Source organism: Panthera pardus, unplaced genomic scaffold (assembly GCF_024362965.1).
Source record: "Panthera pardus isolate Hobbes unplaced genomic scaffold, ASM2436296v1 HiC_scaffold_22, whole genome shotgun sequence".
Taxonomy (NCBI): Eukaryota; Metazoa; Chordata; class Mammalia; order Carnivora; family Felidae; genus Panthera; species Panthera pardus.
This window is the reverse complement of record NW_026526788.1, coordinates 38,657,656-38,674,932: the sequence shown is the minus strand read 5'-3', so window position 1 is coordinate 38,674,932 and position 17,277 is coordinate 38,657,656. Positions and strand designations below refer to the sequence as shown.

The 17,277-nt window shown below is 57.0% G+C and overlaps 1 protein-coding gene and 1 long non-coding RNA gene across 6 annotated transcripts in view; one reads left to right on the top strand and one right to left on the bottom strand.

The window, feature by feature from the left end:
• The window catches only part of ZMIZ1 (zinc finger MIZ-type containing 1), a 234,133-nt gene that overhangs the window by 83,247 nt on the left and 133,609 nt on the right, over positions 1-17,277 (bottom strand). For all 5 annotated transcript variants that reach the window (XM_053909631.1, XM_053909626.1, XM_053909630.1 and 2 more), the window contains one exon: positions 12,491-12,596. In XM_053909631.1, the coding sequence (XP_053765606.1) occupies positions 12,491-12,596 (106 nt within the window). The remainder of the gene's footprint in view (positions 1-12,490; positions 12,597-17,277) is intronic.
• Positions 4,939-11,601, top strand: LOC109264471 (uncharacterized). Its single transcript, XR_002078744.2, has 2 exons — positions 4,939-5,156; positions 10,837-11,601. It is a non-coding gene; the product is annotated as an uncharacterized LOC109264471 (long non-coding RNA).

Below are 17,277 nucleotides of genomic sequence, written 5' to 3'. Positions count from 1 at the left end.
GCCAGAAGACAATAGTAGTCTTCATCCCAAACAGGTGAGACTGGGTCCTTTGGAATTCCCTACAGGAGTCCAGCCCCAGGCAGTGTTTCCCACCTGGCCAGCCTCAACAAGCCAGAAAATGTACCCAGGAATATAAAGAAGCAACTGTTAACAGCTCTTCAAGGAAAGTCATTGGCCAGAGTTTCCAAGCTCTGAGGTGCGTTCCTCTCTGGATGCAGGAAGAGCGAGGGCGGCAGGTCTGGCCAAGGTGCCCATGCTTCCTTCCAGCCACTGCCCCGCCACTACCTTGTCCCCCGTGAGGTGGGAATTACCACCTTGCAGAGTCTCCCACTGCAAGACACAAACACCTGGTTGCCTGGGCAGCACCTTGCCAGGGTGATGTGATCCAGATGGTCCCCCGAGAGGCAGCTGGGTTGCCATGGAAACAGAACTGCTGCCGCTCCAGCCAGGAGACCCGGATTCTAGATCTGCTGGACCCCAGGCTTGGAGAAGTGAAGCGATTTGCATAAAGTCACATAGCAAGCAGGGTTCGGAGCCTGTGCTGCAATGCGAGACTTAATCTGAATGATTATGTACAGAGCCCTTCTGAGATGCCGGCTTCTGTTAAGTAGTTTGTGCTGAACATTTCATGAGAGGCTAGGAGATGTGGCCACGGCAGGGGGGGTCACATGTGGCATGGGAGTGATGGAGCTGGGCTGAGCCTCGGTCAGCCTGATCCTGATGCCTAAGCTTAAACCCCTGCCCCATGCCGCCCCTACTCTGGTGTCCAGATCTCGGTTCTGCACGTCCTGAGACCTGTCCTATCCCAGCAGCTAGCTGGCCCCGACTTCAGGGTGGCTGAAAATGCGGAGGCAAGGAGAACTAGGGGCTTACAAGGCCAAGACTCACAGTTTTTAAGGTCTGGCCTCTCCCGAGCCCTAGTTCTGCTGTGCACGCTTACCTGGCAAGCTGATGAGGGGCAGGAGGGCAGGGTCTGTTGGCCAAGAACTTCCTCCCTGAGTTTGCTTGCCAGATACGCCCTGGGGACCAGCCAAGGGGTCACTCACAAAGAACCCGATCCCTAGAGAAAAGGCAAGACCAGGGAAGGGCAGAGGGGCAAGTACTTGGAGTTGCGGCAGGGCCCTGGTCCACCCTTCCTCCCTTTCTCTTGCTTCTTTCCTTCGTCTCTTCAGTCTCAACGAATCAAACATCCATCCACTCAGAGCCATCTATCTAATCGTCCCTCGCTTTGTTAGAAAAGATTTAGGTGACTTTGGGCAAGTGGATATATCTCTTTGTGCCTCAGGTTTCCAGTCTACAAAATGGGTTGGTTCCTTGTGAGGATCAGTGCGGATATTCATAACATACCCAGCACGGTGGCTGACACGAAGCAGACACTCAACAACCAGTACTCTAAAGGTTGCTTTCTCTCTTGAGAGAATTTTGGGAGGGGCTGCTGGGAAAAAAGAGGCTCTCAAACTTCCCCAGCCCAAGGTACAGACCAAGCTCTGCTGGTAGTGCCTGGCCTCCCTCAGCCAGCCCTCTACGCTCCACTCCTGCAGGCAGCCTGCCTTCCCCTCTGGGGCTCAGCCTCCTCTCCCTGGGGGGGGGGAAGGAAGACATGCTCTTGACCCCACGTGAACCTCTCCTGGAGCCTCAGGAAGGAACTGTCACCCTACTCACCTCTCACCCCTTCAGAGGTGGGTATGGTTTGCATTTACCTCGGCCCTCTCTACACACACAGGTTCTGTATCTCCAGACACAGCGTCAGGCACAGGCTTTTGCGTTTACCTCCAGGTAGAAGAGGCCTCCTAAGACCATCTGAATGCCACCATGTTGGAATAAAATTGCTAACACGCATACAGCACTCACGGTATACCAGGTCCTGTTCTGAGCACCGTACGGATGGTCGCTCACTTAATGCCTACGACGGAGGCATTATTATCATCAACTGAGACAACCATGGCATGGAGCAGCCAAGTGACTTCTTCCCAGGTCACAGAGCTGGTGAATGGGAAGGCTGGGTGGGACTCACATCCAGGCAGGTTGCTCTGGAGTCCATGCTTTTAGTCACTACTCCTCCCTGGGAATGGTTTTTGGGAACAATGTTTGAAATCGGGGCTGACCAGGACATTTCGATTAAAACAGCTGACAGGTACCGAATGCTGACTGTGTGCTGGGTTCTCTGCCACTCACCATCCGTGGGACTCGGAGTGTTGAATAAGCTCAAAGATAGGAGGGTGCTCAACCTACCGACAAGGACAGGTCATTGTCATATACTTAATACCTCTCCCTGCAAGCAATTCAGGTGATCTTGACACGTTCTTGTGAGTCATTAACATGATCTCATTTCAACCTGTTCATAGAGAGTACGGGGCAGCCTGTGGCTTCAGGATCAGATATTCTTGTTTGAGCCACAATTCTGGCTCTTTCGAGCCAAAGGGCCTTGATCACATTACGCAATCTCCCCCAGCCCCGGTTTCCTCATCTGTAAAATGGGTAGACGTGGGTCTGGGATCATCATGCGGGGTAAGTGGGTTCGCGGCTGCTACACACAGTGAGTGTTCCAGTATCAGGAAGATGCTGACCATGTGCTGGCCATCATCGTGACTGAAAGGGGCTGTAAATCAGATTTTTTTGGCCAATCCAGATGCCCTGCCCTGTAAATCTAAAAAGGCAAGGCAGACAGTCCCGGCACTGGCACCATTGTTAATTCCCACCTGTCTGTCTGTCTAACAGAAGGTATTTATAAGGCTGTGGCTGGCAAAGCTTGCTTCAGAAGTCCCACTACCACCATCACCACCTCGCCTGCTTTCTGCCAAGCTCCCGCTCCATTTCACTCTCACGCCCGCGGATCCCTTGAAATCCCTCCTCTGTTAGTGGGAATGCTAAGCTCCATCTTAAAACTAAAGCTCTGGCTTCCTTAATCCTCTTACCTGGCTCTTTCCTCTGCAGAATTAATTGCTGCCGATGGCTTTATTAACTTCTCGGGCAGCCATGGCATCCTCGGGGCACCCTGGGGCAGTGGGGGTTGTTTTGGCAGGATCCCTGTCCCGAACGTGCCTTTGGGCTGGGGTGGCATGTGGCTGCGGGGTGACAGCCTTGGTGCCTGGAGGGCGGTAACTGTGTTCCTGCATCTCCCAAGAGGCTGTGCCCACCCCTCGGGGGGCACACGCAGAGAAGCAGGGATGCGCTGGCCAGAGCACTGGTCCCACTTCTCCTGCTGAGGCCACCTCCCCCCCGCCCACCTCCTCAGAGCTGCAGTCCCCTCCTCTTTAAATGGAGATAAGCCCGCCCTGAGGATCTCACGGGGCTGGACAAGGGAGGCTGTGTAAAGGGCTGTGTTTGTGTGTAGGATTACTGTCATTTCTCACCCACAGAATGGGAGCATTCATTGATTTCAAATCTCGAGAGCAGAGACTTTGTGTGGTGCATTTATATATGTTTGTAGCCCCCGTGCTTGGCACAGAGTGGGACTGGACAAGATGATCATCATTCCCTGCCCTGAAGATTCCAGTTTAGTATTTTTTCTTTCGAGAGGTGTTCTCATGCCCACGACTCCATCATTCATCCTGTAGTCACGAAGGTAGAGAAAAGAAGAGAACTCTTTGGACTATGGAGGAAACGGACTTGGGAGGGGCCCAGAGGTGGGGGGGGGGCGTGCCCAGGCCCCCTGTGGCCTCGGGCAGCAGGACTATCCTCTTCGACAGGAGCACCCTCAGTGTGGACTAGGACATGTGGCCTCTGCGATGCCTTAGGTGGCCACGGGACCCAATGAGAAAACCACCTACCACGTCAGATCTCTTCCCACTTTTGGGGTGTTGCTATTACAAGGAAGGGACTCCCAATTTCCTAAACCCCCACCTGTCTTTTTAACTGGCAGAGAGCTGGCCCAGGCTGTAGCCATGGACAGGACACCTGTGGCTCCACCCGGACAAGGGGCAGGGGCTCTATCGTCCTGACTTTGACAGTTAGTTTCTAAATGTGGCGAGGAGGAAGGCCAGTCTGCCAGTCAGGGCGGCATAGGGGATGTAAAGTTTCCTCTTGCCATCTTCAACTCGAAGTCAAAATAAGTGAGCAACCATACGAAGGATGCGATTGTCTTAGGAACAGGACTGGAATATGGCAGGGATGCGGCGGACGGGATGCAAACGACGGAAAGCGGGAAAGTGCCCTGCTCCGGCCCTGTGGGTGCCTCGTCACACACCCTCTGCTTACTGTGTGCCCCGACTCTGCCGGGCGTCATCGCCACGGCGAGGGCTGGAGGGTGTCCCCTGACCCCGACCCCACACAGCCCTCCACCAATAATGGCTGCCGGAGGCAGAGTAAATACTTCCTCGTCCTTGCCTCTCAGGCTGAGGGGCGCATTCTCCTGTCTCCCAGAGCTCCCTGGCAGGTGGTCACAGCAGGAACCGTGCTTCACGACACCTTGTCACTGAACGCCTTCCCCTCCCTCTCTTTCCCTGCTTCTCCACCGGTGTTTTCTGGGATTCTCTTTTGAGCCAGAATGTTCGATTTGCAGTTTGCATCAGGGAGAACCCAAACTCAGACACACATCATTTGGTTGAGGAACCTCCGGCAGCCTTGCCTTCTCCTTGGAGGAGCCTCATCCTTCCCTCCCTTCCCCTCCCAGACCCCTGCCCCAGTCATGTGGCCTGAGGGTGTGCAGTCCCAGCTGGGGCTCTGGACTGGGGCCGTGAGGGTCCAGGTAGAAGCAGCCCCCTCCTGAGAGGGCTCCGTACGCTGCCTGTCAGGGTCCTGGCCCCCAACCCCCCACTCCGCCCCCTCCGCCTCCCCGCCCTGCATGAGTTGATGCCCTCAGCCTTCTGCCCCCCTCTCATGCTGGACAGGCCTGTTAAGCAGATCAGCACCAGCTGGGCCTCAGGCAGCTGTGTCCTTGCACACCCAGGCTCGGTCGGGGAGCCAGCAATGAGCTAATCCCGCAGAAGAGAGGGAGACAGGAAGAATAGCCTCCCGACAGACAAGCAGAGGCCTGCCCCCCGGGGCTCCTGGGGAACCAGAGAGGGCTGCGCTGGGAAAACTGCTGAGCCAGCCTGGAGACAAGGGCACTCTCATCTCGCTCCACCCCTGCCAACGCCAGCCAAACGCCAAAGGAACCAACAATGCCCATCGCTGCTTCTGCTTCCAAACAGAAATCTGTGCTCCCCGCAGAAAATGTGGGAAATCAAGTGTCACCCGCCCCTCCCCACCCCTCCAGACAGATCCATTATTTATAAGTTGACATTTTGGTATCTTCTTTTCTGTTTTCTGTTTCCCGTGCACCTGGCTGAGGTCACACTGAACTTACCATTTTGTGTTACCCTTCTAAAAATTAATGTTCTATCCACAAGCATTTCCACATAGTAATTCTTGGGAGACCTGGTTTTTAATGACCGTGGAGTGGCCATCGAAATACCCAGATCTCTTTTCCAGGGCATTGGAGCTGTTTCCAAATCTGTCCTCTCCCATTCTTCCATGGCACTGCCCCGCTCCTCACTGTTCACTCGGGACACCCCAGGGACCATCGTGCTACCCCTCCCCCCCATTCCTTAGCCTGGGAACGCTGTGTCCACAAACTCTGTCACGTGGACTCCTCCCCACTGTTCTCTTTCTCCAAGAGCAGAGTGAGGCCACCCGATCCCAGGCCCCAGCCCTCAGGGAGCTGGGGGAGGGGAGGAGAGCCAGGGGCCACTGGCCCAGGACGACCTACCCCACCTGCTCCCTCAGGGTCACTCGGAAGGGGGACAGCTCCCTGTGCTCCAGATCTGACCATCTGGAGGTCCGATCCCTGCTTCCAGCACTACAAGTCATGCGGCCTGGGTCTGTTTCTCCCCTGTCAGAGCCTTCGTTTCCTCCTCTATAAAGTGGACACGCTGATAAGGGCCCCAGTGGCCTCTCCTACGGCAGTGAATCAGCAGGAGGTGAGCGAGCCTTGTGAACAGGTTTCATCCATTAAACAGGGCTGACCATGAGTCGGTTCCCAGGGGCCTGGTGATGAAATCCAGAGCCCTTTCCTGAGCGGGACCTGCCCTGGAGTGCAGGAGGAAGGAAGCCAAATCCCTCCCCCACACCCCAGCTCTGCTGAGCTCAGATGTGGGGGTGGGGCTGGTGTCCAGGAGGAAGTCTGTCCCCAGCCTTGACAAGGCGCCCAGCCTGGCAGCCTGGCATTTCAAGGGCAAGGGCCTGCCTGCCCTGCTGTTTCTGGGGAAGCCGGCAAGCGTTAACAAATCCCCTGCAATTTGCACCCACCAATCCCGCCTGCTCACTGGGCGGCCGCAAGCCATTTTTCACGCAGAGCTGCGCACAGCTTTGTCTTAGAGAGACAGATCTGGCAGGGTGTCCCTGAATGAGGCCATTTGTCCTCCCTGGTGACGGTGATGGGAAGGTGGCTGCGTGCTCTGGGGTGGGCAGAGGCAGAGGGGGGTGGAGACAGGTCCTGGGGGAGGTGTGAAGGTAGAGACAGAAGCAGAGCCTCTAAGAGAGACCAGGAATGTCCCCACCCCCAGGAGGTCTGAGAGCCCCCATTCAGCCAGGTGGGAGCAAGAAGGATTGTTTTCAAAGACAGAGGGAAATAGTTTACGAGCCTCCTTCTCCTGCTTAAGAGTCCTGGATACAAGTGGTGAAATGACCTGGCTGGCCTCTGATGCCTGTCCCATCCCAACCCTGTGATGGGGGTACGGCGTGCCATGGCTGGGGCTCCCCGGTCGGGGTCTGTGTCTGAGTCCCAGGGCTGCTATACAAGTCGCTACAGAAGGTCTCTTGGGATTGAGAGCTCCAGAGAAGGACCGAGTCCCTCCTGCATGGACCACAGATTCTTCACCTTTCAGGCTGGCTGGGGGCCCGGGGCATGTCTCAGTCCCCTTCCCATGAATGTCTCCTCTGGGGGCTGTCAGCACATCAGAGAAGTGGGACCAAGTGGGTGTTTGTCGACACCCCCTCTGCTTGGGTCTCTACGCCAGGACCCGGGCTCAGGCTGCTGTGTTGTGGTGTGAGGGTGTGCTTAGAACAGAGGTCAGAAACACATATGTCCACAGGGCCTGGTGGGTTTCCAAATTCGGGAGATGCTTTGGGCATAAGACAATGGGGGAAACACAGAACCCATCTGGGGGGTCAGCCACCACCCAGACTGTCGTGGGTTGTGGGCCCAAGGTTCCCATTCAAAGGAAGACAGGCATTTGACTTGATGGTACAATCTCCCCAAGAGCAAATGTTGGCAACTAATAAGCATTTTTAAAAACCACCAAACATCGGAGCTCAGAAGTCTGCGGGCCACATCCAGCCCACAGGCGGGTGATTGGCAACCGCCCTCTGCTGTCCCTAAGGAAGGCTGGCCTCTTCCTTGGAGTTGTCAGGGGCGGCCTCTTCCGGCCCTCTCCTGAATTCTCGGGTCTTTTCTCCAAAGCCTTTTGGTCACCTCTCCCAGGACGCCCATACCTGCTGTTCTCTGTGGGTTTCCCCTCTGCCAGCAGCCCAGAGCCTCTCATCTCCCAGACAAGAGCCCAGAGCCATCACCCACCCTCTGCGGGCGACAGGAGGGGCGTGAGGCCAGGCAGAGGGCACCGCAGGCAGGGGCAGGTCCCCCTCCATTCTCTGGGCCCTGGCTTCCCCCCCGCCCCTTCCCTTGGGTTCTGGGGTCAGCTGAGGGGACACAGAGTCACTGAGGCCGGGGACAGCGGCCGAGGCACGCAGAGGGCTCTCGGGGACCTTGAGACATGGCGACCGCCTGCTGCTCGGTGCCGACACAGCCAGCAGGCGTGGGCCCGCTCGGTGCCGCCCGAGGAGGCTGACATTTCCGCGCCGCCTGCCAAGTTGCTGAGGGCTGGCACGCGGCGGCGGGTGGGGGCAGGGGGGGCCGCTGCGGCCTCTCGGGGGGCCGAGGGGAGGCACGAGGCAGGTGACCTTCCGCACGGAGGCAGAGGAGGGGCGGGGAGCCCCCCGGGGAGCCCCCCCCCCACCCCGCCCCAGGACCTTCCCCCACGAGGAGGCTCCGGGCCGTCGTGCCCGCGTGCGCGTGCTCCGGCGTGCGAGCGCACAGGCTAAAGGCTGCACCAGAACAAAGAGCTGGGGGCTGGGTATCTGAGGGGCCCACGTGGAGACGCCTGACTTGGCGGTTTGCTGCAGTGTCTGCTCTGCGCTCACGCTCCGTCTCTGTCTCTCCCACACACACACACACACACACACACACACACACACACACACATGCGCGCACACGCACACGCACCCGCCGTGCGGCGCTGCCCCCGGGCCCCAGCTCCTGCTCCCGAGCCCGGCAACGCCGGCGCGCACAGCCCAGCCCAGCCCAGCCCAGCGCACCGCCATCCCTCCTGACAAAGCAGCGCTCCTCGCGGCATGATCTCATCCCCACCGGCCCTCGGCCGGCCCCAGCTTGGCCTCCTGACAAGAGAGACAGACACGGAGATGGGGCGGGAGGGGGGCGGGAGGGGGGAGAGGGGAGGCGCACACAGACAGGCACCCAGCCCCCCTGACTCACACACACGCGCGCACACACAGGCATGTGCCCCCACAGACCCCCCCCCCCGCATTCACCACCACACGTAGGCACACACACACAGACACGCTCACCACCCCACACAGGCACACAGACACATATCCCCGACACACACACACACACACACACACACACACACACACACACACACTCACTACCACAGACACATACATACACAGACATGCACAGACATACACACATCACATAGGGAGAAAGTCTGAGGGGCACCAGGAAAGGGAGGCAGAGACAGATACAGGACGGCAGAGACCCTCAGAAAGAAAGGGGAGGGAGGGACTAGGAGGGTGAAAACCGCGAGAGCAGGTCAGACACAATGGGAGCTTGGACAGAGTCAGGGAGGAGGGCCAGAGGTAGCGTGGGCTGGCTGTCGGAGCTCTATGGACAGAGCATGTTCTAGAACTGCGGCTGCCGGCTGGAAGAGGCCTGGGCGCGCCCGGCTGTGGCCAGTGTGGCCACCGCACCCACACCTGAGGCCCCAGAGACCCTCAGCGCTGCACCCAGAGGTGGGATTACAACAGGTCACACGCAGCCGCTGGAACCTCAGGGAAATGGAGCAGTGAGAAACAACCTTGCTGGGGCAGAAAAAAGCCTTGGAGAGGTAGGGAGCCATGTCAGGGGGAAAAAGGCAGACAGGAGCAGAGGAGGAGGACTGGAAAGTAATATTTATTTGGCACAGGGGTGCCAGGTGTCGGCGGGGCCCTCGCTTAATCCTCATAGGCATCCTGACAGACAAGGCCACAGCTCTGGGAGGTGGGCAACACGGTGAAGACGGGGGCCAGTGTCGGAGCCGCCCCTGGAACTCGGGGTCACTGCTCAGCTCCCCATGGCTTCCGTCCCTCCCATGGTCCTGCCCCTGCCCCTGGCAGACCCTGCATTCTACCGATGAGACCACAGCTTGAAGCCTTCGCCCTCACACTGGTGGCCTGCTTTCCCAGAGGAAGGGCCAAGCAGGGGCATGGCTGGGAACCCGAGTCCTGAGGGCCACATTTCTCGAGGAGGTGGGGGTGAGCTGTGAGAGTGGTTAGTCATGGCTGTCGGTGCCGACAGGGGTTTGCCTCCCAAGAAGGGAATTCGAGTGGTAGCAAAGCTACAGGGACTGCTGGGCCTCTGTGTTCTCAGTTGCAGAATGGGTATGTGCTGAGGCCTCGCCTCACGGGCCTACGGTATATCATACGACTTAGCAGACACAGGGCCTGGGAAAAGGCTCAATACACTGTGAAGAGCTGTGCACAGCCGGGAGTGCAAACAGAGGGCAGAACAAAGCCCTTGTTTCAGGAGAAGCGAGGCTGGAAGATACCACTTAGCAAGGGCAGGGCCACGCTAGAGAGACTTGAACAAAGGAAAGGCCTCTCCCAGATGGAGTAGCCTCCCAGATCCTGCCCAGGAGCACAGGGGCCTCCAAAGTCTAGGTCCAGAGTCAGCTGTGGCGGAGTGGGCAGAGACTGGGCCTGGAGTCAGGAGGCCGCGGATTGAAGTCCCAGCTCTATCACTGACGAGCTGTGGGACAACAGGTAAGTCACAAACCTCTCTGAGCCCCATTTCCTCATCCATAAATACAAAGCTGAGCATTGCAGCAAAGTATAAGAGAGCACCCAGCACGTACCAGCAGGGCCATGAGAGACCCCCCGAGGGAAGGGCTGCACGGGGACCTGGGCCTCTCCTCCCCAAGGAGGGAGCAGCTGGGGCTTCTGGGAAAGCCCACTCTCTTGTTTTCCTCCTACCCCTCTGTCCATGCTATCCTTGACTTGGTTTTGCCACTTACACACCCTCTGGGTTTATCCCCTTCTCTCTACTCCACAGGAAGTGGAACCTTCCTGGTCCAGCCACCATCATCCTGATGTCCCCAGCAATCTGCCAACCGGCTCCCTGCATCTACACTGTCCCCCTCCCCTGTGCAATCTGTTCTTCCTTGGTAGCCGGAGCCATCTTTGCAAAAGGAGAATTTAGCCATGTTCTCATCACTCTTAGTACAAAAACCACAACCCTTCAAGACAGGCCCCGTGTGTCTACCTGCTGCTGACTCCTGCCTCTGGGCTCTGGAACCACTGCCCTTGTTTTAGTTCTGCCAAAAAGCCGTGCTTCCTTCTACCTCAGGACCTTTCCTCAGGCTGTCCCCTTTACCTGGGAAGAAGCTCTTCCTCTTTTTCTTTACCTATTCAACACTTCTCAATCTTCAGGTCCCAGGGAAGCCTCCCCCCACCCCCGAGTGGTCTCATAGCATCCCTGACTTTTCCTTGATGGAATTTAGCTCAGCTGGAATTTACATACATGCCTATGCACACCCACCCACATACACCTATGGTTATATGATGTTTTTTCTTTTCTCATAGGCAACGGGTCAGGAAAACCAGAGCCAACCACCTGATTTCATACATGAGGTTTTATTGGAACTAGCCATACCCACTTGTTTAAATATTGTCTACACTTGCTTTTGTATAGCCCGCAAGGCCGGAGCTCCTTACTGTCCGGCTCTTTACGGAAGTCTGCTGATCTTTGCTCTAAACTGTAAGTTTCCCGAGGTGGGACCATGTCTGTTGCGTTCCTCGTCGGAACCCATACCTGGCCAGGTGCCCGCACAGAGCAGGAGCTTCATAGAGATATGGATATAAATGTTTCTTGGATAAGGAGCAATTTTTACGTTGTCAAAATTGTATTGACTTGAGTTATTATTAAAACTGCAGAGTCCATCAGGAATAGACGTCACTTATGAGATTCCAAGACCATTTTCTGGCAAGCAGTTCAATACAACAGCGATATCCCAGCACAGGCTGGCACGTCAAGGATCTTAGAGTAGCGACTGGCTAACCATAATTTCACACACCCTGTAAAAGACCTATCGTCCGTGTGCACGGTCTGCAAACATACATGGGGAGGAGCACGAACCCGCATCCGAGAGAGGATAGGTTGAGCAGACTTACGAAAATACATCGTGAGAAGTCTTTTAAACGTTTTCGTTAAGGCTGTTTCTATATATACTCCAAAGAACTGATTGACGAATTCAGAGAAAACGTCTGTTTTATTGTCATACAAAGGAAATAATGGATTTTTTTTTTCTTTTCCAATGAATTGCTCCAACATAAAAAAGGTTAACAACATCTAGACGCTGTTTGTCGATGCACACGTGTTTCTAGAACTTACGACGACCCCTGCAGGGTAAGTCTCATTATCATTCCTGCCTTCCCCAGGAGATAAACTGAGGCTCAGAGGCCACACACTCAGCAAGTGACAGGGCTGGGTTGTCCCAGTTCTGTCGGGTGTTAAAGCTTACACAGCACCCCCAACCTTACGCAAGATGCTGCGGATGGTGGGAGGTATAAAACTGTATCTTTGGTGTGGTTAAAGCCCTCGCACAGAATGCTGCTAGCACCTTCTGTGGCCTCTGTTTAATATAGGGGCAGGAGGTCCCAAGCAATGACAAAGTTGCAGTGGCTAATACTATGCGGAGCAGGCTTTAGAACCCTGTGTGCACTGACTCACTTTCATTTTGTGTTTTAAGTACAAATGTTCTGAATGAATACGGTGGAGTGTCAGGGTTAAGAATGCTGACTCGAGTATAGGTGTAGGCCTAAGCCCCAGCTCTGCCACTTTCCAGCTGTGTGACCTGAGGAACCTCTCCAGCTTCTCTGAGCCTCAGTTTACTGCTCTGTAAAATGGGGATGATCCCAGTGCTTATGCCAAGGGGTCATCGTGGTGATGAAATGAGATGGTGCATGTCTCCCTTTGGCCTGTTGGGGTGTGGTGTGCCTTGGAACCCTCGCGGGCCCCGACGCACCCCCACAGGTAAGCATACTGCCTGAGAGGAGGGGCGGAGCCTCAGCCATGGGCTGCCCAGCCTGGTGGACAAGCTGCTGGTCCCTGGAGGCTCACGCCACATCTGGACGAACCAAGGCACCCGCTGACAGGGGTGGCGTGCAGCCCTGAGTTAGAATCTGGTTATACTCCCACCGCCCAGTGACGTCCGTGGAACCCCCAGCGGTCACCTACCCGCAGACTTCGGAGTGAACTTGTCTCGATTCGCAGCGCACACTGCCAGCAGTCTGTAACCGAGGTCCAGGTCGAACCCTTGCTGTGCTGCCACCCGACTGACCACCTGCGAGCAAGAGGGAGAGGAAGGGCAGAGTGAGTCCCTGCCGGCGCCCGGCTTCCGAGCCCAGAGTGGCACGTGTGTCCGTTTAACAGGTGAGGCAGGTGAGGTGCGCGGGCTAAGGCAGGTCCCCAAGATCAGGCAGAGCTGGGACTCAGATTGTGCCTTGCTCACTCAGCAAACACTGATGAGCACCTCCTCCATGCCAGGCCCAGGGATCCTGGCCCCTGCCCTCAGGGGTTTCCGGTCGGCTGGTGGGCCTGACCCCAAAGCCCAGGCCCTACAGCTTTCAAGGACTCGATTCGGCCACATTCCAGAAGGCGGCTGGGGGTACTGTACCACCGTGTTTTGGGTGGCTGCAGGCCGGGCCTCTCTTCCCCCACGGCAGTTCCCCAAACTCCCTTCTGAGTCCAGGCCCTCGGGAAGTCTCCTGGCACCTCTTCCCATCCCCTCTCTGAGCGCCTGCACCCCCCCCCCCCCACCATCATGGATGCTCACTGCCCTCACTACTCTAGGCATGGCCCTCACCCAGCAGCTTTGGTTCAGCCCGAGTCAAGATCTGTGCTCGAGGATAAGCACTGGACACGCTGCTCACGGAGCTTCAGCTTCGACAGACCGCTAAGGCTTTTCCAGATGCACACGCCTATGCTCCCCAGTGCTCCGCTCTGGGCCAGGTGACCTGCAGCCTCTCAGACCCCAGCCCAGAGGCTGCAGGACCCTCATGCTCAGCCTGGGGTCTGTACCCGGCGCCATGCACCTGCTCAGCACATGGGAGGCTCCCATAAGCATGTTGATGGAAGCTTGCTAACGGCTGTGTATTTGAAGCCCGGAGGTCCCTTCTTTCTCCTTGAGAACCTCCAAAGTACGGGTCGGAAGGGGGACAGGTGAGGGGCTAGGAGGGCTGACAGTCCCCGGGGGCAGTGTGGGATGGGGTGCTCCTGGGGGACCCACGGACGGCTCTGCAGGCTCACACCTGTCAGGCTTCGCGCCTTCCCCACCCGTTCCCAGGTGTCCTGCCATTGCCAGACCGGCTCCCTCCTGCCCGCCTTCCTCATTAACAGCAGCAAAATTAGGTTTACTTATTAAGAAGGAAGGACCTTGGAAGATGGGAGTCGGTGCAGGCTAAGCAGCTGGGGCGGTTATGGCTGAGTGGGAAAGGAGTGCTCCCAGATGTGGGAGCTCGTTCTTTTGAGAAAGAGAAGACTCCGGCAGCGACAGCAAGCCGTTAGAGACCACCTGCCCCGGAGGCAGGTGCTCAGAGGGCCTCCGGCTGCCATGGGTTTTGGCCCAGCCTCTGTAACCACTGGGATAGCTCTTCATTATCTGTTTTATATTTAAGGGTTCGTTACAAGGGGTCTAGGGCTAAAAAGGTTGGGAAAACAGCTAATCTAGGCCAACCCTCTCATTTAAAAACTATGGATACTTAAGGCCTGGACAGACTGCCCATGGTGAACCAGGGAGGAGCCAGCGGACTCCCCCTTCCCAGGATACCCACAGCCTCTTGGAATGGGGCCCTGTCTCCCTGCACCCCCCCACCTCCTGGGAAGTCCCAGGGCAAGGAGGCAAAAGGACTTCTCAGGTTTGAATGTTTGCTCAGCTTCTCTGCTGCAAACAGAAGTCCCTGACACAGAAGCCTTCTGTTCCCCCGGGCCTCTTTTCCACAGGCTCTATTTGCCCCTGACTGTGGTTCTTGCCGCACCTCCTGTCCCTACACACACCCCATGATCCAGAGGCTCTGGGCCACCTCTGGGCAGGGCATCCTCACTGTTAGGCTCACCGTCCACTCAGCAAAACCAAGGCCACTTATTCTCTGTGGCCTGTTGAACATTTCAGGTCTGGAGACAGGCACTCTCTACAGTGGGTCGGGAAGGGTCACTTCAGCTTAGATGTTGACTATGGTGCCCTTTTCTTTGGTGGAACCTTGGAGTGGATGTGAGTGAGCAGTTTGTTTGGACGAGTGCATCAGTGAGGCTGCTGTTTGTGGGAAATGTTGACAAGGGCAAATAGTGTAATGAGCATATGGTCTCCCCGGTAAGAGGGGCCAAGTAAAAGCTTTGTACGCAGCAAAGTACCAAATTCTGACGATAGCTCCAGGAGGAGGAATTCTTATCTCTGTTTCACAGATGAGGAAACTGAGTGTGAAGAACAGCCAAAGGTTTCATATCTTGTCCACGATAGAGCCAGGATGCAATCCCAGGCAGTCAGCCTGTGGAGCCTGGGCTCTTTCCACGAGAGGCCCTCTTTTTCAGCCCCAAAAGGGTTAAGGCCATAACTGCAGGGAGAACCCTCAGCCCTTGTGTTGAGGGCAGGAAGGCAAAGGCAAAGGTCCCTCTGTTTGGCCAATACTGGCTAATCCTGTTGCTCTGGTTTAAACAACAACAAAAACCAACCAAAAAACCAAAAAACAAACTAGCTAAATTGAGCAAGAGAGGCCTGGTGCTGGTATAAGGGCTGTTCTGCAGGCCTGGGAAGGTCAGCTTGTCGCCAAATCCCCTGAGCCCCAGCGTTCAGCAGGGTCACTGGCAACAGCCTCCTTTCACCAAGGCCCAGAGAGGGTAGGGCCTTGCTGAAGGGCAGCACAGCACAGGCGTGGCTAAGCTGGACCCTGAGGCCCTAGAGTGTCTTATGTGCACCCCCTGGCTTCCTCTGGCCCAGCCTGCAGACCCCAGGAAAGTCCTGTGAGGCGGGTCTGACTGACGGGGCAGGGCGGGGGTGGACTTGGCTGTGTATCCTGTTGTGTTTCACCTCAGCGGCGGGGGTGGGGTGGGGGGGGTGGGGGTGGGGGCATGGAATCCTTCCCGAAGGTGGGCCAGGGGAAGACCCCTCCTCCACAAAGGCCTCTGCAGAGGTGCTGCTGCCCTCTGCTGGCTGCCCAGGCCCAGCCAGCTCCGGGAGGCCTGAGACGGAGACCCGGGGTCCCAGAGGGACCTAGGGGTCAGGGAGTCCAGCCCCTCGTGCCACAGAGAGGGAGACTGAAGCCCAGAGATGACAGAGGGCGTGTGCTCGAGGTCCCGCAGCCAGTTACGTTAGTCCCATAAAGAGAGAGTGTTGCCTTGAAAAGTGGTGAGCCTCTTGGCTCCGAAGCAGGACAAGCTGTCTGGGGGATGCTAGGGAAAGGACTTCTGTTCCTGGCGTGGGGCTGGATTCTGACGCCCTCTGAGGGAGTCGGGGGGGAACTGGAGGCACGCCAGGCCTGCACTCCAATTCTGCTCCACCGTATCCTGTGCAGCCTAAGGCAGGTTACTTAACCTCTCTGAGCCTCAGGTTTCTCCTCGGTAAAAGTGCAAGGACGTCCTCTATAGTCAAGGTTGTGTGCTGGGGGGCTCTGACAGTTCCGTGTGTCCCAGTTCTGTCTCATGGTCATAACACAAGCCCCTCAGGGCACAGCCCTCATTTCCCTCTCTGCCCCCCTTCCCCATCTCAGTGCAGGGGTCGGCAGGTGTCTGTGGCTGTTGCCGCTGCTGCTCTGGAGTCAGGCACGAGATGGGGCTCTGGTTCTGCCACCTGCTAGCTGTCCTACCTCACCCAAGTGACTCAGCTCTCTGGGCCTCAGTCGGCTCCCCTGTGCAGTGCCCTCCTTGAGAGGATGGGAGCCAGGACTAGGCACACAGCTCAATGAATGCTATTTACGGACATACCCCGACGGCTTCAGCAGCGAGTTCTCTGAGGCTAAGGGGAGGCTGCCACTGGAGAGATGGGGAGGGCACTGCTCTCAGCTAGCTGGCGCCTGTTTCCCTCATGCCACCTTCTCTCCTTCCGGTCTCCCCTCTCCTGTTCTCTGGCCTCCTTCTTTCTGTTCCTAGAGCATATCAAGTGTGTTCTACCTTCGGGGAGGAAGGATGACTGAGTCCAGAGAGGCCTGATGTTAAGGGAAGGGCCAGGAAGGGAGCCCCTGGCACGGTTAGGATAAACGTGGTCTGAAGCGGTGACCACGGCTCACACCCCTTGCCCCTTGGGAGGGGCCACAGGGCTCCTGCACTTCTGCATCCTGGGGTCAGAGGGCCTGAAGGGGAAGGTGGGGCAAGGGGGCTGCTGGCTGCTTTCGCCCCAGGGCCCAGCCCCAGTATGACAAAGATGCGCCCGTTTACTGACTGAGGCAAAGTGGTTTTTAATTTCTGTCCTCCAAGTAAGCCGGATCCAGAGGAATTTGTTCCCAGGGGTCACCCAGGGGATCGTGGCAACCTGGAGTGCCCGGCCTGCCACTAGATGGGGAGGGGTGCGTGCGGGGGAGCTCAGCAGCTTTGCCCTGTTTAGGCCCCCTGGGATCTCTGACCTCCCCCATCCTGTCCCTCCCGCACGACATGGCTGGGGCTGAGGATGTGCAGGGGAACGGGAGGACCAGCAGCGGGGCCCTGGGGGGGCAGTAGAACCAGCCTGGGACGGTAGGACGCTGTCCCCTCGCCGCCTGAGTTGCCTTGTTTGTAAAACAGAAGCGGTGATCCTTCCCCTGCTTGCCATACAGGGTCTTCATAAGGACCGAGGAGCCAGGAAAACGCCTTGGGTACTGAGATTGTCTTCTGTGACTCCCCATTCCCCACACTTCCCTGCTGCTGGTTCTGTTGAGCTCCAAGGGACAGTCAAACTCCCGTCTCTGCAACTGAGGCAGGTGAACCAAAGGCCCCTTTCTGGCTAGGCAGCAGGCCAGAGAGGTGGGGGTCAAAGCCCACACTGAACAAGTGCGTGCCTT